The sequence below is a fragment of the Physella acuta genome, unplaced genomic scaffold, assembly GCF_028476545.2.
Source record: "Physella acuta isolate Inbredline_101_S28 unplaced genomic scaffold, ASM2847654v3 ptg000527l, whole genome shotgun sequence".
NCBI classification, from domain to species: domain Eukaryota; kingdom Metazoa; phylum Mollusca; class Gastropoda; family Physidae; genus Physella; species Physella acuta.
In genome coordinates, this window is record NW_026732046.1 from 620,608 (window position 1) to 647,442 (window position 26,835).

General features: G+C 33.4%; 1 protein-coding gene and 1 pseudogene across 1 annotated transcript in view; one reads left to right on the forward strand and one right to left on the reverse strand.

Moving 5' to 3' along the window:
- The window catches only part of LOC131945142 (putative methyltransferase C9orf114), a 29,933-nt pseudogene extending 21,739 nt beyond the window's left edge, over positions 1-8,194 (reverse strand).
- The window catches only part of LOC131945143 (uncharacterized), a 328,239-nt gene extending 302,309 nt beyond the window's left edge, over positions 1-25,930 (forward strand). Inside the window, exons 3-6 of the mRNA XM_059306149.1 lie at positions 16,489-16,552; positions 17,204-18,033; positions 25,463-25,521; positions 25,663-25,930. Of these exons, the coding sequence (XP_059162132.1) occupies positions 16,504-16,552; positions 17,204-18,033; positions 25,463-25,521; positions 25,663-25,930 (1,206 nt within the window). The 5' untranslated portion in view covers positions 16,489-16,503. The remainder of the gene's footprint in view (positions 1-16,488; positions 16,553-17,203; positions 18,034-25,462; positions 25,522-25,662) is intronic.
- Positions 25,931-26,835: the final 905 nt, after the last annotated feature.

Here is a 26,835-nt window from a genome sequence, read left to right on the forward strand (position 1 = left end):
ACCTCTTGATGTTCTTAAAGTTAAAACAACTGTATATGACGGATTACTCAGTAAATAGTGGTAACGAAACGTGTGTCAATTGAATACACAATTTATGAAGAATTTCATTTGAACGATGTTGATAAGTTTGGTTCACCCAATTATCTGAAGCTAATTTATTGCTCTAATGAACTCCAGGCAACATTCCTCAGATTATGTTACAAAATGTATTATAATGAAGATCTACAGCATTTGCTTAAAGAAATGCATTAAAGACAACGAATCTCTCAGTAATTGTTAATATTTTTACTTTTGAAGTGACGCTTTTAATTATTTGCAGTTATTTTTAATGTATCCATCTAAAAGACAATTTATTTGATAAAGAAAGTAATCAGCAGTTATCTCGCTTTACAATTTAACGCTGGACTGCTAATGTTATTCGAAGGTTCATATGGGTACACAGTTTAGGTTTAAGTAGTTAATATATATAGATAAAAGATTATAATAAAAATCTTTTGAAATAAAAGGTCAAAAGGATACAATTAAATGACAATACAAGCTATAATTTATATAACTACAAATTAAACCTTATTTCGTTTATTGTAAACTTTCAAATATTCGCTTTATAAGTCTGTTGGTCAAAGAGAGACAATCAGAATAATTCTTTGATAAAGGAAGTAATCAACAGTTACGTCCTTTTTTATAATTTATTTAAGGACCGATAAAGTACGTTTACACCAGTCCAAAGTTTAGGTTTCAATAAACAAAAAAGAACAAAATAAAATAATTATACGATGTACAGTTATTTAAACTATCAGAAATTTCCATTTAATTTGTAATTAAATAGTAATTAATTAGGTTAAAAGCCAACTTCCGCTTGACAAACGCTGATTTGAGATTGTGAAATCATCATTTGTATTTAAGAAGAGATAAATTGTGTTATGTAATATGAAGCCCATGCTTTATAACTGATTTATTTCCAGGAAGTAAATCTGGTAAGATATCTTGTATTAATGAATTTCTATAACAACAGCCAATATGTCATTATATTTGGTTACTCATTGTAATTTGAAGTTGTTTGCATGTGATTAAAACTGTGTTGTTTTGTTTCGTTTATAATAAGAAACTTTATAAGCACTAACAATAACTTTAAGTTCACCCTGTTATACTAAATATTTTAAAGCTTATCTACTGAATACAATTATATTTAACTTTTATTTGATGTCAACCTTTCTGTAGAACAAAGTTCAACACCTGAGAGTGTTGGTTTCCATTTGTACACAACACACAAAATGTGAAGGCAATAAGAACAGACGGTAACAAACACAATTGTTTTATTAGCTGTAGTTGGACATAATGGCATCACTATGGATGGGTGAAGACAACAGTTATTGACGATGAAGGAAGATGATTAGAAGATGATAACGAAGATGATTAGAAGATGAATGAAGATGATTAGAAGATGATAACGAAGATGATCAATTTAACAATGGTCCTAGTCTGGTGACATCACATGTCATGCACTGGTCAACCAAATGCCATTCACAAGATGTACACCGCATGTCAGGTATACTACATTTCATGTACTCAACATAACATGGCATTTACAAGATGTACATTGGATATGTAAAAAAAAAATGTGCAGAAGAAAAAATGGACATAACATGATTGGTTGAAAAAATGGACAAGTGTACTGACATTTATGCCAATAAGATGGACAAATAGACTAACATTTAATAAGATGTTAATGGATCCTAAACTTCAAATACTTTTAATTTAAAATCTTGTAAAATAGATGTTAACCCATGATGGGAGGTAATCTATTTAAGACTAAATAACCAATGATATGACAGTGAATTAAATACGTCAGGTTGCCCTATAATGCCAACAGTTTGTTGTCCTTGAAGGATGGACTGAGACAAGGAATCACTCAACAATCAATTTATATTCATCAATAATTCTTTCTGAGATAACTTCTATGTCTGTCTTGTTGGTTATTTCAAAGACAAAATTTGTTTTTAAAATTTCCATATGTGATGTGTTACATATTTACACATTTACAGCAATTACGCTTTGGAGCCCTTAATTTCTGCTAATGAAATTTATCCTTTTATGATTTAGCAAAAATGTATTTATGCAAAACTAGCAAACGTGTGTAAACTGCATCAATACTAATAACAAGGTAAAATTCCTGTACTTAAAGTAAGGAACTCAAAATTGTAACCTTTGCAGTGCATTGCTACAATAAAACTTCATTAACCTGTGTGTAATAGATTGAGATAATTGTGAGGTCAAGGGAACTTACTCTTCTTGTATTAGTTATATTTATAATATTGTTATCTTGAGTGATGTCCCTTGTGCATGGTACTTCCGTCCTCTTCCGGTTAACAAATAAAGCTGTTTACATGCTCATGGCTTCTGTCTCCGTTGTATTCATAATCTACCTCATTTGGCGACGAAGGATAAACATCTACTAGAAAGAGCACCTACTTACGCAAAAAAGAGGTTTGCTAGAGCTTATTAGCTAAGTATTTCTAGAAAAATGGCGCTGTATGGCCAATTAAAAGAATTTGATTCGAATGATGAAATCATTCAAGATTACCTAGATAGGTTAAGCTTTTACCTTGAAGCAAACAACGTGACGATAGAAGCCAAAAAGAGAGCTGTTTTGTTAACAGTCATAGGGCCTCAACAATTTAGGCTACTAAAAGACTTATGCGCACCAGCTAGTCTAACTACCAAGAGCTTTAACGAGCTGAGCAAATTGCTAACAGACCACCATGCGCCTACCCCATCAAAGTTTCTATGTAGAGCTAGATTTGACAGTAGGACTCGTCAACCAAACGAGTCAATATCAGAATATGTTGCTGCTTTACGTCATTTAAGTGAATTTTGTGAATTCGGAGACACGCTGTCTGACAGATTATGTGAAAAGTTTGTGACAGGTGTAAACAGCCCTGATATTCAAAGAAAGTTGCTGCTCGAGTCAGATCTAACATTAGAAAAAGCAATACAACTAGCAACTTCATTCCAGCAGTCATCAGATGCGGCGAAATCTTTAGCACCTTCAGAGATCCATGCAGTAAACAGCAGGTTAGTCAATAAACATCAACCCCATCAGAGCATTTCAACTTATGCTAAACAGCCTGCTCGTTCAAATCCTAGATCTAAATCTAGTAATAATTATCAAAAATGTCATCGATGCAAAGGTCCCCATGCATCTCATCGGTGCAAGTTCAAGTCTGCAACTTGTTATAAGTGCAGTAAGCAAGGTCACATTGCCAAGGCCTGCTTTGCAAAGTCTTCGTCTGTTGCTAAATCTAGCCAGTCAAGACAGTACCGCAACCAAGGGCAGCACTATGTTAACTCTCACCAAGACTACCTAACCCAACCAATGAACCACTCTACCTGTGAAAATGCTCAAACTGATTCGCAGCCGGATTTCAGCCTGTTCTCTGTGAAATCAATAAGTCATGCTCCCATCAATGTACCAGTTAATATCAACGGTAAGAGCATCAGCTTCCAACTTGACACTGGAGCATCTCTAACAGTCATAACAAAGAAAGATTTTGACGCTGTCACAGGAGGATCAGTGCCTCTACAGCCATGTCACAAGTGTCTAACAACATACACTGGTGACAATGTTCCGGTAATAGGAGAGTGTATGGTTCATGTAAGTTATAATGGTCAAAGTGTTAAACTTCCTCTTCTTGTGGTTGAAGGAAATGGACCACCATTACTAGGTAGGAACTGGTTAAGTGATCTTAAGTTAAATTGGGAGAGTATTTGTTCATTGAAGAATGTAAGAGAATCTAGTCTTACTTCAATAGATAAAGTAATATCTGAAAATAAAAGTGTTTTTGGCAATTCAGGTTTACTAAATGATAGAACAGTGAAGATAAGCATTAAAGACACAAATCCAAGATACTGCAAAGCTAGAGTTCCACCTTATGCAATGAGGAATAAAATTGAAAATGAGCTAAGTAGATTGGAATCTAATGGCATCATAAAGAAGGTAGACTATTCCGATTGGGCAACGCCCATTGTGCCAGTGTTAAAGAAGGATGGTTCTGTAAGAATTTGTGGAGACTACAAAGCCACACTGAATAAGCAAATAGAGCTAAATAGGTACCCTATTCCTAACATTGAGGAAATTTCTTTGAATTTGGCAGGAGGAGACAAATTCACTGAATTAGACTCTAGTCAGGCTTACACTCAACTAGAACTGCATCCAGATTCAAAAGTCTATACGACAATAAACACACATAAAGGACTCTACCAATATGAAAGACTATGTTTTGGCATATCATCTAGTCCTGGAATTTTCCAAGCTGTCATGGACAGTATTTTTAAGGATATTCCAAATGTTTGTGTGTACTTTGACTATGTGTACATAACTGGTAAGAATGACACTGAACATCTTAAAACACTTGATAAAGTATTGAAAGTAGTTGGTGAAAAAGGTTTAAAGATAAACAAAGATAAATGTCAATTCATGTTGACAGAAATTAGTTTTCTTGGTTATATATTGAGCAAACAAGGCATCAGACCTCAACCTGAGAAAACAAAAGCCATTAAAGAAGCACCCAAACCTGAAAATACCCAACAACTAAGAGCTTTTTTGGGCTTGATAAATTACTATGCAAAGTTCATAGGGAATCTGTCTGGTAAACTATCACCACTGTACAAGCTGCTACAGAAAAATGCAACTTGGCACTGGGGTAAACAACAAGAAGCTGCTTTTAATACAGCAAAAGAGGCTTTGTCTTCTGACACCTTACTAACTCACTATGACCCAGGGAAAAGACTTATATTAACATGTGATGCTTCACCAGATGGTGTAGGAGCAGTCTTGTCCCACATGGATGAGAAGGGTGACAGACCCATTGCTTTTGCCAGTAGATCTTTGAACCAGGCTGAGAAAAATTATTCTCAGTTAGATAGGGAAGGCTTAGGCATCATTTTTGGTGTTAAGAAATTTCATAAGTTTCTGTTTGGTAGGAAGTTCACCATCTTTACAGATCATAAACCATTGCTAGGTTTATTTGGAGAAAACAAAACCCTACCTGAGCATGCCTCACCAAGAATTCAAAGATGGGCTATCACACTAACTGCATACAATTATGAATTGAAATACAAACCTGGATCTGAGAATAGTGCAGATAGTCTTAGTAGATTACCTTTAAAAAACCAAAGCCTGAGCTATGTACCAGAAGATGTATTTGTTCTCTTCACTATCATGGATAACTCCAATATAAATGTGAATGATATTAAGAGAGAAACACAAAAAGATGAGTGCTTAATAAAAGTATATGAGTACTGTAAGAATGGTTGGCCTGAAGAGTCTGTGAATGATGACTTAAGGCCATATTAAATAAGAAATAAAAACCTTTGTGAAGATAATATAAAAGATGGAGAAGATGCAGTCCATTATCAGTCAGAGCTACCTAAACAAAGTATTTGTAACTTAATAAATGATTATGGTGATATGGCAATTTCAAATGCTTTAAGTAAGAAGGAATGTGATCATAAAACAACTTTGCTAACATCATTAGCACTTACAGAAAATAAAAGGGTAACATCAAAAGAAAAAAAAGATTTTTGCCATTTAATACACCCACTTCAAATACTGGATCACAGTTGCAAAGTGATATTGTCCAGGATATTACTTTAAACAGTATTTTAGGTTACCAGGAAAGCACTATCAGATTACCTGAGAAAATTGATCAATCAAAGAAATCTATGTCAGTCAAGGATCTGAATAACAGCATAATACTTTCAGATGCCAATTCAAAAATAGTTCCATTAGATCATGACAAACATTCATTGAAAGAGAATTTGGTGTTAATGAGAATGTGTATCTAAGAAACTATGGGAGAAGGGAAAAATGGATACCAGGTCAAATTGTTCAATGTACAGGACCTGTGTCTTATAAAGTTAAAAATAACTTGTGCAGATAATAAGTGTGAATCTGTCAATCCCACTAAATCTGAACAGTTCACACCAACTCAGTTTGTTCCACAACCAAGTTCTGTTGATATGAGTGAACCAAGTTGTCTGGAGTCAGAAAATGTAAATTCTGGAGTTAATGATTTAAATCCTAGACCTCCTGAGATAGAGAATCCAAATGGTCAGAATATTGAGTCACCAAATCAAAAGCCACTGAGAAGGTCAAGCAGGACAATCAAGGTCCCAAATAAGTTAGACCTATGATTTTAAAGGTCAAAAGGACTTTGACATCATTGTTTTGTATTTTAATTATGTTGTAACATATTGTGCATTGTTTGTAAGGATGTAATCTACCATAGTGTTCATGTTACAATATAATTGGTGATTTTAGGATACTATCAATTGTTCTATTGAGAGATGTGTTATTGTGTTCTAAGGGTAAAGGGATGTAATAGATTGAGATAATTGTGAGGTCAAGGGAACTCACTCTTCTTGTATTAGTTATATTTATAATATTGTTATCTTGAGTGATGTCCCTTGTGCATGGTACTTCCGTCCTCTTCCGGTTAACAAATAAAGCTGTTTACATGCTCATGGCTTCTGTCTCCGTTGTATTCATAATCTACCTCACTGTGGAAATGTTAACTTTTTTTAATGAGTAATAAAATATAATTTGCACAATGTCTGTGTGAATAAATCTTTAGCTTAACATACATGTGTTATGTCTTGAGACATTAAACATGTATAGTTACATTAACAACTTTTTATTCATTACATTTTATCTTAGAACATGTTTTTAAGCATCACATTTTAAATTGTATAAGTAGGAATAGATTGATACATAATATTGTATCATATTTGTTAAGACATTTTATAAATAAATTTCTAAATAATAATTCTGAATTTTATTCTTTCTAATAGATATTAGAATAGTTAATTTCAAATCATTACTGTACTAAAAGAATTTTCAAAATAATTATAGTTTTTTTTAGTGTTAACAATCATGTTGTGTTCCAGGTTTTCATGAATGTACGTGTAACACACAAACTATGTAGCCTCTATTCTCTAGCGTGTGACAACAATACACAAAAATTAAACATTTCTTCTGATTGTAACAATCATACACTTACAGTATATAGCCTTAATTCTTATGATTCTATCAATCATACAAATTTAAGTAACCTTTTTTCTCATGATTGTAAGACACGAATAACTGATGCAACTTTGGGTGTAGAGAGGGAGGTAATGTGGTAGAGTGATGAAGTTTCTACCTGCGATGTAAGACACAAATAACTGATGCAACTTTGGGTGTAGAGAGGGAGGTAATGTGGTAGAGTGATGAAGTTTCTACCTGCGAAACTTTTGTTTTATCCAGCAAAACTAGGAGAGATGATGAGCTAATGAAATGTGAGCTAATGAGGTACAAGCAGGGTCAAGGGTCATACAGCACAGCTGACAAGTTTGGCAGATATTAAACCTGAAAAGTTTGGCAGATGTTAAACCTGACACAGCTGACAAGTTTGGCAGATGTTAAACCTGGCACAGCTGGCAAGTTTGTCACATGTTAAACCTGACACAACTGAAAATTTGGCATATGTTAAACCTGACACAGCTGGCAAGTTTGGCAGATGTTAAACCTGACACAACTGACAAGTTTGGCAGATGTTAAACCTGACACAGCTGGCAAGTTTGTCAGATGTTAAACCTGACACAACTGACAAGTTTGGCAGATGTTAAACCTGACACAGCTGGCAAGTTTGTCAGATGTTAAACCTGACACAACTGACAAGTTTGGCAGATGTTAAACCTGACACAGCTGGCAAGTTTGGCAGATGTTAAACCTGACACAACTGACAAGATTGGCAGATGTTAAACCTGACACAGCTGGCAAGTTTGGCAGATGTTAAACCTGACACAACTGACAAGTTTGGCAGATGTTAAACCTGACACAGCTGGCAAGTTTGGCAGATGTTAAACCTGACACAACTGACAAGTTTGGCAGATGTTAAACCTGACACAGCTGGCAAGTTTGGCAGATGTTAAACCTGACACAACTGACAAGTTTGGCAGATGTTAAACCTGACACAGCTGGCAAGTTTGGCAGATGTTAAACCTGACACAACTGACAAGTTTGGCAGATGTTAAACCTGACACAGCTGGCAAGTTTGGCAGATGTTAAACCTGACAAGTTTGGCAGATGTTTAACCTGGTACAGCTTGGACACAACTGTGATGTACAACGCTTGACCATAAGGTTTGATATTCATTATTTTGTAGGAGTGTACAAAACCCTGGTTTTAAACAGAAAGATAAGCAAACAAAGTCAAACAAAAAAAAAAAGCTCAACCAAATGTAAAATAAAAGTTGTACTGAGCAGACTTTGAATAAATAAGACAATAAATCATTTCTGTTAGCACTGAGATCATTAGGAATGATAAACAAAATATTATTATTAAATAGGCTGTAGGAAATTGTGTGCATCAAGAATGGATTAGGTAACATCCAACAAGTTATGTCTGTTTTAAAGTATATTTTTTGTAGGAAGTTTTATTCATTACAATTGATGTATATTTGCAATTAATTAATGAATACTAATATAATTAATAAATATCAGTTACCATGCTAATAGAAAATTAATTTAGTAGATCATTGATGGAAATCATTTTAAAAACTTACATCTTTATTTCTGATGCAAAATATTTTAGTATATCATTGATTGGGAAGTTTAATTCTGACACAAAATATTTTAAAGCAGCTCTATAAAAAAGTCTTAAATTGTTAACAAATCTCTAGTAAAAATGTTAACATGTGGACACTGAAAAAAGGAATGTATTTTTTGTAAAAAAATTACTGTAAAATGATATGCAGGTAAAATAAAAGTGCAGCCCTAGAAGAAAAAATTATTAACCTCACAATTTACACATTATTTATTTAAGGAATGTCAATAGCAAAAAAATATTAACCTCACAATTTATACATTATTTATTTAAAGAATGTCAATAACAAAAAAAAATTACAGTATTAATTTTAAATCACAAGTTTAAATGTTTCAATTCAAATATTCATTTCCCTAATTATTCATTCCCAATACCATCATTACCACATTTTCATAACCTAAACCAGTTTTAAAATCTACTATAATACCAATTCAAATACACACTGAATATCCAAGTACATTAGTGATTTAGGATCAACTATATGCAGGGGCAGATAATTATGGCAAGAAGCTATAAATAGTATCACATTAAAATTAAAGTGATTTTCCCATCCTCCACTATTGTGTCCTATTTCTAAGTGCATTAAAGAAATGCCATTATATAAGCTCTTTCAAATACAACAGAAGTGAGTTCTGTAGACACACACAGGCAAGCTTACAATTCAAGCTCTCTAGTATGTTTATAAACTTTATCTTTAACATTTTTGGAAAATAGAAATATGTTTGATACAGCCTGAAGCTAACCAGTTATTAAAACATTTTTTCTTGTTATGTTTTGACCAAATAGGCAAACCAAAAACACTTTTTTCCCCTCCAAAACGGAGGCAAAAGTTTACAGGCTATTAATTTTTTTAAAAAAGGATAATTAAAATATTTTATTTATTGAGACCAGTAAATGTGAGTGAGACATGCTGAAACTTTTGAAAACTTTGACCAAGTATCAAATACACAAGTATTTTAATATGATAGAAATTTAGGAAATTACTTGTAGGCATCGATAAAAAAAAATCCTGTTTAATAAAATTTACGAGAAAGCCCCGTAAGAATGATTATTCCCGATTTTATTTACTTGAATGATGTCACTTGAAGGTTTATAAGTACACAATGTATTTGTGGGTTTATCTTCAAATGATTTCTAAATTATTTGCTTGCGACCAATAACATATTAATTATTTTATGACACAAAAGCAAAGGGTGCTGAAGTTTTATTTTAGGAATCCATATTAAAATTATTAGCCAAATATTCTTAATCAAATTATATATAAATTTATCTGGCAATAATAATCGAAGTTTGAGATCCAATTTGATATATTACTTAGTGGAAATAGATCTATATCAAGATAGCTCATATTTATGAAAGCCTTTGTACATTTTTTTTCGTCGCTAATATCACGTAGATCTAGATCTAGGTGTCTTAACTTTTAATACGTTTAATCGGCCAATTGAATCTTTACTCTTTGGCATTTTGATTTACAAGTACGATATTTTAATTACGGAGTTAACAAGTATCGACTACTTCTTTGTATAGCAGACGATCTCTTCTCGCTTGTTCAACGTAACCTACTAAAGTAAAATCACACCTTTATAATATTATTAATAACATAATCCTAGTAAGATCTAGGTTTCTAGTTCTTCTAGATTTGGGAAAAAAAAATATAGAAACAGCAAAACTTATAAACCAGTGTAATATGTTCTACTGTAGATCTAAAATCTAAAGGGGAAAAAGTAAGTATCAATCAATGAATCATTCAATATTCAATAGTATAGTCAATTATAGATCTAGATTCTAGAAATCTGAAATCTAGATCTAGATCTAGATCTAGGAATCTATTCTAGAATCTAGATTCTAGATCTAACTAAGCTAGGCTAGGCGGGCTAAATACTGACTACTTACAATCTTACATACATTTATGGCCGATTCTAGTCGGAATAAGATACGCATGCGATACGCATGCGCAATGGAGAGAAACTACGACTTGCCTTAGCGGCGATGTTTTCGATGGTACTGCGCATGCGTGTGTTTACAACCGCAGAACCCTAATACCAACCCTAATCCTATCCTTAACCCTATCCCTAATCCTATCCCTAACCCTAGCCCTAATCCTAACCCTAACCCTAGCCCTAATCCTATCCCTATCCCTAATCCTACCCCTAACCCTCATTCTAGCCCTAACCCTAGCCATAGGTCACTGCGCATGCGCAGAACTATCTTTTGCCGAAAAATCTTATTCCGAGTAGACACTTCGTACATTTATAGCTTAGTTATAATAGTTAGCTACTAATTTTAGTAATTTAGATAGTACTAGTACTAGACTAGTAGATCTAGGTCTAGATCTAGTAGTTAGGCCTACTCTAGTTCTAGGCAGTAGCCTAGACTCTAGGTAGATTAGATCGATTCATTTACTTTACATTTAGGCCCTAACATTTTAATGATTTTAATTTTATTCTACAAATCTGGATCTAGACCTAGATTGATTGATCGTTTCCAGATGAGTAAATCTAGATCTAGAAATCTAGAGGTAGATTCTAGATCTAGTTTTTAGTATATCTAGTAGTTACTAGTATCTAGATCTAATCTAAGTCTAGATCTAGAATCTAGAGTCTAGTAAGTAATGTAAGTGGAAAGTAGGCCCTAAGCCTAGCTACTAATGTCTAATAGGGGTGTGGGGAAATTGCGAGACGCGAAAAGCGAAATGGCGAGGCGGGAAAATGCGAGAAGGTAATGCGAGACATACCTGCTGAATTAAGGGTAAATAGCGAGACACTTTTTGCGAAAAAAAGTTTTTTTCTTTTTTTTTCCATCTTTATTTATTGAAATTATTTTTTTTTTGTTTTAAAATAAACAAGCATTTAGCCATACCCTTTAACACGAGTGTTGTATGTTGTTATTTTTTTAATCTAGATACTAAGAAGATAGATCTATATCTAGATCTATCTATTTAAAAATCCTAACATCGTTGCTGTGCTACTGTCATCGCCCGCTCTTGTTAGCGAGAAGAAAATCCCGTCTCAGTCGGCATTAATTTAAAAATCTAGCTCGTCATAAAATTACAGACCCCCCCTACGAGTGTGACGTCATTTATGGAAGAACCCAAATAACACCACCACCAAAACCAAAAAATTCAGATAAGTTCAACTTGGTTTTAAAAATATTTGAAGTAGGCCCATAGCTTACGATACAGCACGAGCAACTGATAATATCGGTGACGTCACTTTATTTTTTCCCCAAACAGTAAGTAAGAGGAAAAAAACTGGGGGCATTGAGAGTTCATAAAAGCTTAGGAATAAGCAACACATAAGGGAGGGTTAATCTAGTCCTCACCTTCACACAGGGCAGTAATCGCATACTTAATTTGATGTTATTTTTTCTGACTTATTTATGGAAATAATAAATTATATATATATATATATATATATATATATATATATATATATATATATATATATATATATATATATATATATATATATATATATATATATATATATATATATATATATATATATACATATAATTTATATATATATATATACAATTAATTAATAAATAATATAACATTTATGGGAAAATTCGGAAAAGTCACAACCGTGATATAAAGTCTAATATAAATTAGTGTAAAGGAACATTGGAAGAGAAAACACACAGTAAGTAGTTCTTACATCCAGAATAGTTGTATCCAAATGATGTAGGCATTTCTTTGTGCTTAGATTTATATGGTAAAAAAAGCTAGAAAAAAATCGTAGGCGGCGGCTATAATACAAAATTTCTATGCAACAATAGAAAATATGTTCGCGGCGGCAGCGGATCCGGGCACGGCGATCTTCAAAGAAGGTAAATCAGGCGGCCTCGGCGTTCCACACAAAAGACTTAAGTTGATCTATCGTCGGCGGTATTTCCGTCGGTTTCGAACAAGGTGGTATTCTAAGTCCACACAAAAGATGGGGGGAGTTGAAAAATCATCAGTATGTCTAGCGACGGAAAAATCGGAAGTTTTATCAATGTAAACGAAACGTCTTTGAAGCCTGGACCAAATACCACTGAAAGTCGGGTGCGGTAAATTTTTCGCAGAAATCTTCGCATTTCAACACCACCCAGCGTAAGTATCGGGTTGTGGTAAAATGCGAGACAAAAAAGTCACGTGACCGACCGTTTTCGCGCCCTTCTCGCATTTTCCCGCCTCGCCATTTCGCTTTTCGCGTCTCGCAATTTCCCCACACCCGTCTAATAGGCTACTAAATACATCTAGCGCTATTCTAGATCTATTTCTAAATTTTGGTAGATAATTTACTTTACAATACTTAACATTTAACATTTTATCGATCTTATTCTAGAATTTTTAGATCTATTTCTATATTTTATCTAGATTTAGGCTACAGTGGCAACATGACATACATAGAGCATTCAGACACACGATTTTTTTAGATAGATCTTAAGAGCTGTAGAGCAAACTATAATTTGCTTTGACATATGAGCAGAATTTGCGATTCAAGTAATAGGATTGGCAGGTTTAACAGGTTGAGAAAAAAAAAGCTAAAATCCATGGACAGTTTTATTTTATCAGTCTGCCTGGAAAAGTTAGGAAAGTGTGGGAAAAAAAAGCAAAAGAAAAACGGCAAAGAAAAAAGCAGTGATGAAAAAAAAAACATTATTTAATAATATTTAGGCCTAGGTTCAATTATATTGGGTGACGTTTTAAGTTCAAGTATAGTGTTAAAAGTGTGATGAGTAAATTAATTAATGTGACAGAAAGGTTAGCATAAGCTCAAGTCACTTGATTTTCAAAGTAAATAAACTTTATAAAAACCAGTTTATTTCTATGCATAATCCTTTATTATGTCATTAAACTATAATTGTTATATAGAAATACACTTCTTATAGAGAATATGTTTTAAAAACAACTGGGCTGTCATTTTGGCAGATCTAACTTTTGAATGGCCTTTCAATTAATTTTAATGGAGAAAATTGCTTAGAGATATGACAAATTTGACATATGAGCAATGTTATGTAATTAAATAAACTCACATCTTGAGGTACCACTTTATATCTTGTAGAGTATAGATCTAGAGTTATATAGAAGATCAACTTTTATTAGGTTATAATTTAATTAGTATTTAGTATTTGCTGCATTAATACTTAGGCAGGAAATCCCCCAGTATAGCGTTGGAAGTTATCCAGTAATGTTTGTTGAGTTTCATTTACATTAGTTACTAGTGTGAACCGTGATTTATTTTTACTGTTGAAATATAATATAGATCTACTCAATGTACTAAATTAATGTTTGAACTTTAAGTTTAATCAACACTCGGAAACAGAAATAAATAGGCCCTAGTTATAAATATAAATAATAAAGTCAAGTGTAGTAGTTAGTTTAATGTTTTTTTTTTAAGACAGAAATAAAAATCTTGCGGAGGATTTGCACTAATTAATTTAGAATTAGATCTAGATCTAGTAAAAATGATTGCGCAAATAAAAATGGCTAATAGAACAATGTTTAGTAACAGCAATAATTATCAGTAACGCTTAAAATTAATTAGCAATACAAAATGATTAGCAAACAGTATTCAACATGCAAAAAATCAATCCATCCAATTTTTTTATGTTCAATATTAAAAATAAAAGATGGCGCCAAATCAAGTATGGTTTACTGTACTTCTGGTACATTGCTATAGACTAATCTTTGTTTTATTGTTTTTTACCTGCTATACCATTCCAAAATAATAACCGACGCTAAACTGGGGTATTACAAATAGGCCTGTATATCTAACTCATTTATTATATTGCAACAATTATTAATCCAGTTGTAATAAGATATGGATAAAGATTATATTTAGATAAATATATAGAATCTAGATCTGACTAACTCTATCTATCCAGTCTACAAAATCACCACACCTGCAAAATTTTATAATATTAAGAAACCAAGTGAGAGAAATTAATTAGTTTAGAATAGAGCATACACTGTTAATCTAGATTTGTTAACACATGTAATCCTATATTCTAAAGTTATGAAGGTATATAATAGTATGCATGTCTTTTTATCAAGGTGTATGAAGGAGAAACATATGGACAGTGGAATCACCCATCAATAGGGCTATAAAGACATAATTTTGTTATTCAAAGGATAGAAACATATGGACAGTGGAATCACCCATCAATAGGGCTATAAAGACATAATTTTGTTATTCAAAGGATAGAAACATATGGACAGTAGAATAACCCATCAATAGGGCTATAAAGACATAATTTTGTTATTCAAAGGATAGAAACATATGGACAGTGGAATCACCCATCAATAGGTCTATGAAGACATAATTTTGTTATTTAAAGGATCCAATTAAAAAGCTAATTGAGGTTTGTGCTGAAGCCTGCATTTTTTTTATTCATTCAATAGAATTTGATCTAGCATATTAAAAGACCAAATTTTTTAAAGTCAACTTTGATTACGTCTTAGAAAACGTATTTACAATTTAGTCAATAAGTTTTTATCTCTTTTGTAGGTTTAAATTTCAGAATCACATTAAGATGTGCTTGAAACTGAATTTTTTCCATTATTTCGCATTTAAAATACTTTTTTATAAATTGTAATAGAAGATATAAACTAAGCTTCAATAGGTTGAAGGTGTTTTAGTATAAAATCTCTTTATAAAACAAAATTACAAGGTTGATGTGTGATATCATTTTAAGGGGGGAAGGGGGGGGGGAATCTGGCATGAAAGGCAATTGATAGATGGCAGATAAATATTAAAAATGTGAGACAATTAAAAGCCACATTTTAAACATTTTAAAGATGACATTAGCTAAAACTAAAACATTATTTATAGAAGAAAAGCACAAGTAATGTGAGTTTTAAGATTATTTACTTGATATTGTTATGAAAATAATTTTATTGTATATAGCTTCTTCTTTTTCTGTGTTATTATTTGAGTTTATCTAGCTGATAACTAAGTGAAAAAAAAAACAAATTGACAAAAAAGTAATAAAGCTTTTATGAAAAAGGCATAGTTTGAGAATGTGCTAAGCTATTTTTTGTACCAGTTAAAAAGAATTCAAATTTGATATAGATCGATGTAAATATTTTTTTATGTAGGCTACTATCTGATGTAACCGTTATTTAGAGCAAAACAATTGTGTAATTGTAATTTACTGTGATACAATGTAATGGTGGATGAAGTAGAGTTGAGCTGATTCAACTCCAGTTTAGTTCTTTGACCAGATTATGTTATTCAGCACCTCACCAAACTGTCTTCACATCACCAGATTATGCTAGTCAGCACCTCACCAAACTGTCTTCACATCACCAGATTATGTTAGTCAGCACCTCACCAAACTGTATTCACATCACCAGATTATGTTAGTCAGCACCTCACCAAACTGTCTTCACATCACCAGATTATGTTAGTCAGCACCTCACCAAACTGTCTTCACATCACCAGATTATGTTAGTCAGCACCTCACCAAACTGTCTTCACATCACCAGATTATGTTAGTCAGCACCACACCAAACTGTCTTCACATCACCAGATTATGTTAGTCAGCACCTCACCAAACTGTCTTCACATCACCAGATTATGTTAGTCAGCACCTCACCAAACTGTATTCACATCACCAGATTATGTTAGTCAGCACCTCACCAAACTGTCTTCACATCACCAGATTATGTTAGTCAGCACCACACCAAACTGTCTTCACATCACCAGATTATGTTAGTCAGCACCTCACCAAACTGTCTTCACATCACTATAATAAAATCTGGAACTCATCCTTAAGGTTGACTTAAATGATGACAAGTTTTGTAACAAAATCATAAAATGTAAGTTTATTTTACAATAATTTTTTTATTGCAGGTAAAGTTGTCAGAGATGGGAAATACAGGTGGAAAGAAAAGAGAAACTTGGTTGGCAGAGAAAGGTAAAATAAATGTTTCTAGGCAACATGTTTTGTATTTGCTGTAAATGTTTAGAACATCGCAGTTGTTTTACAAATAGAGAAATGTTTTATTTACTGGTATAGGTTTGTGTTTAATCTAATTAAAACCTTGATGTTCAAATGTTTTATTTACTGGTATAGGTTTTTGTTTAATCTAATTGAAAGCTTGGTGTTAAATTGTTTTAGGTCTAACACATAGACAAGATGAGACAACACAGCTGGAAGAAAGACAAGATGAGACAACACAGTTGGAAGAAAAAAAACTGAAGCTGGTTTTATACCAGGTGAGTCTCTGATTGTGTAAAATATATATGCAAAATGTAAGAACTTACATTTATACAGAGTTTCTGGCACATAATTACATTATTTACATACTCCTTATGATGCATGAGTTCTCTTACTGAGTCTGTTAAAAACAGATGGTTAGTTAAATGGTCATTTGGCAGGCAATATATACCACATGATACATGTAAACTCTACTTCATCTGCTTCAGCTAATAAAATAAATAGAAATAACAAGTTTCTGTTAATTATTATAGTTGCACATTTTGTTTGACAAGTACCTTATTTTAAATACATTTTAAATTTGTATTTTTTTAAAAATATGGATTTCCTCCCTTTGTATCTCTCCAGGACATCATGAAGCCGAGATCTGCTATGGAGGTGAAGCTGACTTACACAAGCACTATACCGGCTGTAAGAAGAATCCAGGTCATGTCAACTTTATACCTGTTAATAATTTTAACTTGGATCATCTCCCCTCACGTTACCGTGAGGTCATCATGTTGGAGCTAATTAAAACTTTGTCTGCCCTAACGGTCCTGATAAAGGTCAAGTACACCAGTCTAGAGAGACCAAAGTCTGTTCCATGCTTCAGTGGTCAGTATCCATTTTATAACACAAGAGGAAGTGACGTGTTGAGGACAGGGACGGGTAGGGTGCATGATGTGGTCAAGTACACAGAGAGTGACAACAAGGGCACTTGTCCATGTGGCAAGTGTCAACACTCGGACACACCCAGCAAAGTGTGGGGGGAGGTTCGTGTGTTGACAGCCACACACGTGGTGTTTGATGAGAGTGAGGCGAGACAGACCAGGTGTGTTGTAGGTTTTGATGACAATAAAAGTCCTGGGGTCAGTCTTTATGGCTGGGGGGTGGGGAGGGCAGACATTGAGGGAGACTGGTGTGAGTTTAAATGTGTGACATGTGACTTAGAGTTGGTTGATGAACTGGACAAGATGTGTCGGCACTTTGATGATCTACGTAGGAAAGTAAGGGGCAAATACGGGAGATTTGATAATGTGGACAAGTTGACCGTTATAGTGTCACATCCTCATGGCTGTCATAAACAGGTCTCTGTAGGACAATGGACACACGAACATGAGAGATGGACAGGTTGGTTGAAGTACACGTACACAACATGTACATGTCCAGGCTCCAGTGGAGCGACTGTCTACATACCGGTATATGTCGGGTGGTTGTCACGTCCCCACAGTGGATCAAACTCTGAAGGAAATTATAGTGGGGAGGGTTGGGTGTGGTGATCTATCTGTAACTGTTGGTTCTCTCCCCTTGTCTAATGTAAACAAACAAAATGGCGGCTCCCTTCATTAAACTTAAATTGTTTGGTTTCTTTCACGTCATTTGTTTAGAGTTGTTAGACACATAAACAAAATTATAAACAAATGTTTACTGTTGAGAAATGAAATGTTTATAGGCTACACTTGTATCTTTGTTTTGTTTAAACCTCCACATTAGGTTTGTCATCGCCACCATTGTCTTTATTTATACTTTAATTCATGTTTGTATTTGTTTACAAACTGTTTGTATTTGTTTGCAAAACTGTTTGTATAGATGTCAATAAAGTTTTAGAAGATTTCAAAGTTTCTTTCATTTATTTTGTTATCGGTGATAATCTTTTTGTTTTGTGTTGATCATTAACAAAACACGATAGTAGTGAAGAGAAATGTCGGCAGTCAAGTTTGTAGCTGAGACTTAATGTCGGCAGTCAAGTTTGTAGTTGAGACTTAATGTCTGCAGTCATGTTTGTAGCTGAGACTTAATGTCGGCAGTCAAGTTTGTAGCTATGACTTAATGTCGGCAGTCAAGTGTGTAGCTGAGACTTAATGTCGGCAGTCAAGTTTGTAGCTGAGACTTAATGTCTGCAGTCATGTTTGTAGCTGAGACTTAATGTCGGCAGTCAAGTTTGTAGCTGAGACTTAATGTCGGCAGTCAAGTTTGTAACTGAGACTTAATGTTTCAGTCAAATTTGTAGTTGAGACTTAATTTCGACAGTCAAGTTTGTAGTTGAGACTTAATGTCGGCAGTTAGGTTTGTCGCTGAGACTTAATGTCGGGAGTAAAGTTTGTAGCTAAGACTTAATGTCGGCAGTCAAGTTTGTAGCTATGACTTAATGCCGGCAGTCAAGTTTGTACCTAACACTTATAGTCGGCAGTCAAGTTTGTAGCTGAGACTTAATGTCGGCAGTCAAGTTTGTAGCTGAGACTTAATGTCGGCAGTCAAGTTTGTAGCTGAGACTTAATGTCGGGAGTAAAGTTTGTAGCTGAGACTTAATGTCGGCAGTCAAGTTTGTACTTAATGTCGGCAGTCAAGTTTGTAGTTGAGACTTAATGTCGGCAGTCAAGTTTGTAGCTGAGACTTAATGTCGACAGTCAAGTTTGTAGCTATGACTTAATGTCGGCAGTCAAGTTTGTAGTTGAGACTTAATGTCGGCAGTCACGTTTGTAGCTGAGACTTAATGTCGGGAGTAAAGTTTGTACCTAAGACTTAATGTCGGGAGTAAAGTTTGTAGCTATGACTTACTGTCGGCAGTCAAGTTTGTAGCTGAGACTTATTGTCGGCAGTCAAGTTTGTAACTGAGACTTATTGTCGGCAGTCAAGTTTGCAGCTGAGACTTATTGTCGGCAGTCAAGTTTGTAGCTGAGACAATTCTATTTCAGTTTATTTTTGTACGCACGGAGTTTGTTGTTTATATGTTATGGCTGATTAGTTGTCTATATGTTATGGCTGATTAGTTGTTTATATGTTATGGCTGATTAGCTGTCTTCTTAGTTTTGTAAAACCTGGACATTGACAAGTAAAATTCAATTCCTTCAGCATTTGTGTGGTAAAAAAAAAATCAAAGTGTAGAAAATTCCCAAAACGCCATATTTCAAATGTTTTATCATCTATTTTAATTCCTGGCCAACTCTAAAATCAATAACAAAATGATTTATTAAATGATTTTATTTAAACGGTATATCTAATACTATCCTTTCTAAAATATTTACTAAATTGAATTTTTTTTTTCGAGTTCACCCCAGCGCCAGGCTTTTAAAATGCAACGATATATTTACAAATCTTGTTCAGCCAGTGCAAACCAGTACAATTGCAAACACAAAATATCAAGTTGTTTAGTTTTGTTATAGATATCATCTTCATCATCGAGGGGGGGGGGTGTGTATAAACAAGGCAACTTATTTCATATCTATATAAACACGCCCCTATTTCAAAGGCAACATTCCGTTAGCCACCTGTTTCAGGATACATTTTCTCTGACATTTATTTATTTATATATCAGTTTGCTAACGTCACTGTCAGTCACTTTATGTGTTTGAAATGTCAATATATCAAAATATGTTTACATGGGCACATGACAAGACGTTTCTGTAGATTTGTTACGGGCGTTGTCGACTGACCCACTACAAGACACCTCTTTGTGTTTTTAGAGTTAAAACAAAGGTGTGTGTCGGAGTAGTCAGTAAATAGCGGTAACGAAACGTGTGTCAATTGAACACACAATTTATGAAGAATTTCATTTGAACGCTGTTGATAAGTTTGGTTCACCCAATTATCTGAAGCTAATTTATTGCTCTAATGAACTCCAGGCAACATTCCTCAGATTATGTTACAAAATGTATTATAAAGATCTACAGCATTAAAATTTGCTTAAAGAAATGCATTAGAAACCAAGAATCTCTCATTCGTTGTTAATATTTTTACTTTTGAAGTGACGCTTTAAATTTTTTGCAGTTTTTTTTTTTATGTATCCATCTAAAAGACAATTTTTTGATAAAGAAAGTAATCAGCAGTTATCTCGCTTTACAATTTAACGCTGTAGGGTAAAGGAGGGCGTTAAGAGCCGTGTGGTATTAAGCCCCAATCAACACCCCACCCCCACAAAACCACCAATAACATTGCTAATCTACTTCTGAGGTAACAACCACTGCTGTTCTTTGATAACAGAGAAGCAGAGGATTTATTTTATGTAATTTATGACCCACTTGGTCCAATAGGGAGAGGATGAGACAGGATTTAATCCCACTGCTCTTTCCCTAAAATTTCTCATCTCCATAAAACCATTTTGTGAACTTTTTTTCCAAATAGACATAACTTGGGAAACTTCACTTTGTAATAAACCAAATGAGTTTTTCAAGTCCATTCATTGTTCCTGTATTAGAGCATTGGTTGTTGTACATTTTAACACTATTTTTATAGCTATGGCTAGAATAGTTTTATTTTGGTGAATTTTTTTTGCACAGTGACTATTGGTGCCAAAACAAAATGGCCGACATTTGTCCCATTTTACCATGCTATAAAGTTTTTATCATTATCAGAGTAAAACTTGACTGATCATTACCATAATGGTTTTATTTGTTAGATAATAACTAAATCTACATGAATACATTAATTTTGTCCACTAGCTTGCCTGTTCAGAAAAGTTATAACAGATACTATAATGTGGCTCTTGAAACCCTATGTGCAAGTTTCTCATTTATTAGACCACTGAATATGACACTGGTATAGGAATAGTTAACACAAAATGTATAAATTGTTAAACAGACTTGTGTCTAAATGATAGAAATACAATTCTAACCTGCTAAAAAGTAAAAATTTAGCCATCTGATGTTAGCCAGGTAATTTTTAAAATGGTACACATACTTATTACCCCTAAGGGGCAATACAGCCGACTCAGCCCCCACCTGTTTCTAACCAACCATAAAACTTCTAATCTCTTTGTAGGTAACAGGAATAAATGTTCTTAGGTCTCAGCCAATCTGGGGTGTTATGTTATGTAATTTATGACCCTCATGGTCCAGCAGGGAAGTAAACAGACACATTAATACCACTGCTCCCCCCTTACAATGTCTTACCCCCATGATACCCAGCCCCCACCAGTTTCTGGCCCACCATAAAACTTCATCTCTTTGTAGGTAACATGGATTACAGTTACAGATCTCAGACAATCTGGGGTGGCATGTTATGTAATATATGACCTTCATGGTCTAGCAGGGTGGAGACCAAAGAGGAATCAGTACCACTGCTCTCCCCTCACAATTTCTCACCTCCATGACAGCCAGACCCCACCTGTATCTAACCCACCATAAAACTTCATCTCTTTGTAGGTAACATGGACTTAGTTCTTAGATCTCAGCCAACCAGAGATAGCATCTCCTTATGTAATTTATGGCCCTCAGGGTCCAGCAAGGAGAAACAAGGGGAAACCAGTACCACTGCTCTCCCCTCACAATTTCTCACCTCCATGATAGCCAGACCCACCTGTATCTAACCCACCATAAAACTTCATCTCTTTGTAGGTAACATGGACTAAGTTCTTAGATCTCAGCCAACCAGAGATAGCATCTCCTTATGTAATTTATGGCCCTCAGGGTGGAGCAAGGAGAACAAAGGGGAAACCAGTACCACTGCTCTCCCCTCAACATTTCTCACCTCCATGTCATGTTATGTAATGTATAGCACACATGGCTTATCAGGGGAAAGCATTAAGGCAGATTAGTTAGTACCACCCCTTTTTACATACAAGAATGTTAACTCTGGACAGCTACACACTAGTATACTAGCTACACGCTAGCCATACTAATGTGCCTACTGTAAACTACTAGACTGTAGGCCCTATGTAGTATGTACACCTGCAATTGTATCAATTGTAGACTGGGCCCATTGGGGCCTAGTGATAGCTAGTATCAGTTAAAGTGTGTGTACACAGCATTAACTATTTTGGGGTTAGAAATTAATTATTTTTATTGCGGAGTTAGTCTAAACTAGGAGATAATACTTATTGCCCCATTGCCCGGCTCCTTTCACCCCAAATGCTGATTTCGGGGGTATGACAATAAATGTTCAATTAAACCCATTTAAAGTATATTTAATAGACTTTGTTATTATTTTTATATTGTGTAAGATATGTTAGAATAATCTTGCCATAATTTCAATACTAAAAAATTCTTAGATTAGAAGAAATCTTTAAAAATGTACAGGTGCTAAAAAGTGTGGCTCTTAACGCCCTCCTTTACCCTACTGCTAATGTTATTCGTGGGTTCATATGGGTACACAGTTTAGGTTTAGGTAGTTAATAGATCTATATATAAACGTTTATAATAAAAAATCTTTTTAAATGAAAGGTAAAAAGGATACAATAAAATGACTATATGAGTTAGAATTTATATAACTACAAATTAAACCTTAGTTCGTTTGTTGTAAACTTTCAAGTAGTCGCTTTTTAAGCCTGTCGGTCAAAGAGAGACAATCAAAATAATTCTTTGATAAAGGAAGTAATCAATAGTTACGTCCCTTTTTATAATTTATTTAAGGACCGATAAAGTACGTTTACACCAGTCCAAAGTTTAGGTTTAAATAAACAAAAAAGAATAAAATAAAATAATTATACGATGTACAGTTATTTAAACTATCAGAAATTTCCATTTAATGTGTAATTAAATAGTGATTAATTAGGATAAAAGTCAACTTCCTCTTGACAAACGCTGATTTCAGATTGTGAAATCATCATTTGTATTTAAGAAGAAATAAATTTTGTTATGTAACGGGAATCCCATGCTTTATAACAGATTTCTTTCCAGGTAGTAAATCTGGTAAGGTATCTTGTATTTCTACATTGCTAAAACAACAGCCAATATATCACATTAGTATCTTTGGTTACTCATTGTAATTTGAAGTTGTTTGCATGTGATTAAAACTGTACTGTTTTGTTTATAATAAGAAACTTTATAAGCACTAACAATAACTTTAAGTTCACCCTGTTATACTAAATATTTTAAAGCTTATCTACTGAATACAATTATATTTAACTTTTATTTGATGTCAACCTTTCTGTAGAACAAAGTTCAACACCTGAGAGTGTTGGTTTCCATTTGTACACAACACACAAAATGTGAAGGCTATAAGAACAGATGGTAACAAACACAATTGTTTAGAAAATTTAAAAAGCCACTGTTTTCATCCAATTGTTTATTAGCTGTAGTTGGACATAATGGCATCACTATGGATGGGTGAAGACAACAGTTATTGACGATGATGAAGGAAGATGATTAGAAGATGATAACGAAGATGATAACGAGGATGATAACGAAGATGATTTTAAGATGATAACGAAGATGATTAGAAGATGATAATGAAGATGATGAGATGATGAAGGAAGATGATCAATTTAACAATGGTCCTAGTCTGGTGACATCACATGTCATGCACTGGTCAACCACATGTCATTCACATGATGTACATGTCAGGTATACTACATTTCATGTACTCAACATAACATGGCATTAACAAGATGTACATTGGATATGTAAAAAAAATTGTGCAGAAGAAAAAATGAACATAACATGATTGGTTGAAAAAATGGACAAGTATACTGACATTTATGTCAATAAGATGGACAAATAGACTAACATTCAATAAGATGTAAATGGATCCTAAACTTTAAATACTTTTAGTTAAAAGTGTTGTAAAATAGATGTTAACCCATGATGGGAGGTAATCTATTTAAGACTAAATAACCAATGATATGACAGTGAATTAAATACGTCAAGTTGCCCTATAATGCCAACAGTTTATTGTCCTTAAGGGATGGACTGAGACAAGGAATCACTCAACAATCAATTTATATTCATCAATAATTCTTTCTGAGATAACTTCTATGTCTGTCTTGTTGGCTATTTCAAAGACAAAATTTGTTTTTAAAATTTCCATATGTGATGTATTGCATATTTACACATTTACAGCAATTAAGCTTTGGAGCCCTTAATTTCTGCTAATGAAATTTATCCTTTTATGATTTAGCAAAAATGTATTTATGCTAAACTAGCAAACATGAAGTAGGAATAGACTGATACATAATATTGTATCATTTTTGTTAAGACATTTTATAAATAAATTTCTAAATAATAATTCTGAATTTTATTCTTTCTAATAGATATAGAATACTTAATTTCAAATCATTACTGTACTAAAATTTAAAAAAAATAATTATAGTTTTTTTAGTGTTAACAATTATGTTGTGTTCTAGGTTTTCATGAATGTACGCGTAACACATAAACTATGTGTGTGACAACCATACACAAAAATTAAGTAACATTTCTCCTGATTGTAACAATCATACACTTACAGTATGTAGCTTTAATTCTTATGATTCTATCAATCATACAAACGAATTTAAGTAACCTTTTTTCTCATGATTGTAAGACACAAATAACTGATGCAACTTTGGGTGTAGAGAGGGAGGTAATGTGGTAGAGTGATGAAGTTTCTACCTGCGAAACTTTTGTTTTATCCAGCAAAACTAGGAGAGATGACGAGCTAATGAAACATGAGCTAATGAGGTACAAGCAGGGTCAAGGGTCATACAGCACAGCTGACAAGTTTGGCAGATATTAAACCTGACAAGTTTGGCAGATGTTAAACCTGACACAGGTGACAAGTTTGGCAGATGTTAAACCTGACAAGTTTGGCAGATGTTAAACCTGACAAGTTTGGCAGATGTTAAACCTGACAAGTTTGGCAGATGTTAAACCTGATAAGTTTGGCAGATGTTAAACCTGACAAGTTTGGCAGATGTTAAACCTGACAAATTGGCAGATGTTAAACCTGACTCAACTGACACGTTTGGATGATGTTAAACCTGACACAGCTGACAAGTTTGGCAGATGTTAAACCTGACAAGTTTGGCAGATGTTTAACTTGGTACAACTTGGACACAACTGTGATGTACAACACTTGACCACAAGGTTTGATATTCATTATTTTGTTGGAGTGTACAAAACCCTGGTTTTAAACAGAAAGAAGAGCAAACAAAGTCAAACAGAAAGAAGAGCAAACAAAGTCAAACAGAAAGATAAGCAAACAAAGTCAAACAGAAAGATAAGCAAACAAAGTCAAACAGAAAGAAGAGCAAACAAAGTCAAACAGAAAGATAAGCAAACAAAGTCAAACAGGAAGATAAGCAAACAAAGTCAAACAGAAAGAAGAGCAAACAAAGTCAAACAGAAAGATAAGCAAACAAAGTCAAACAGAAAGATAAGCAAACAAAGTCAAACAGAAAGATAAGCAAACAAAGTCAAACTGAAAGATAAGCAAACAAAGTCAAACAGAAAGATAAGCAAACAAAGTCAAACAGAAAGATAAGCAAACAAAGTCAAACAGAAAAAAAAATGATCAACCAAATGGAAAATAAAAGTTGTAATGAGCAGACTTTGAATAAATAAGACAATAAATCATTTCTGTTAGCACTGAGATCATTAGGAATGATAAACAAAACATTATTATTAAATAGGCTGTAGGAATTTGTGTGCATGATGAATGGATTTGGTAACATCCAACATGTTATGTCCGATTTAAATTTAAAGTATAGTTTTTTTTAGGAAGTTTTATTCATTACAATTGATGTAAATTTGCATTTAATTAATGAATACAAATTAAATTAGTTATTATTTCAAAATGTTTATACCAAATATAATTAATAAATATCAGTTACCATGCTAATAGAAATTAATTTAGTAGATCATTGATGGAAACCATTTTAAAAACTGGCATGTTTATTTCTGATGCAAAATATTTTAGTATATCATTGATAGGGAAGCTTAATTCTGACACAAAATATTTTACAGTAGCTTTTTTTATAAAATAAGTTTTAAAATGTTAACAAAACTCTAGTTGAAAAATGTTAACAATTGGACACTGTAAAAAGGAATGTATTTTTAGCCTTGTAAACAAATTACTGTAAAATGATATGCAGGTAAAATAAAAGTGCAGCCCTAGAGGAAAAAATATTAACCTCACAATTTACACTTTATTTATTTAAGGAATGTCAATAGCAAAAAAAAAAAAAATATTTTACAGCATTAATTTAAAATCACAAGTTAAAATGTTTCAATTCAAATATTCATTTCCCTAATTATAAATTCCCAATACCATCATTACCACATTTTCATAACCTAAACCAATTTTAAAAT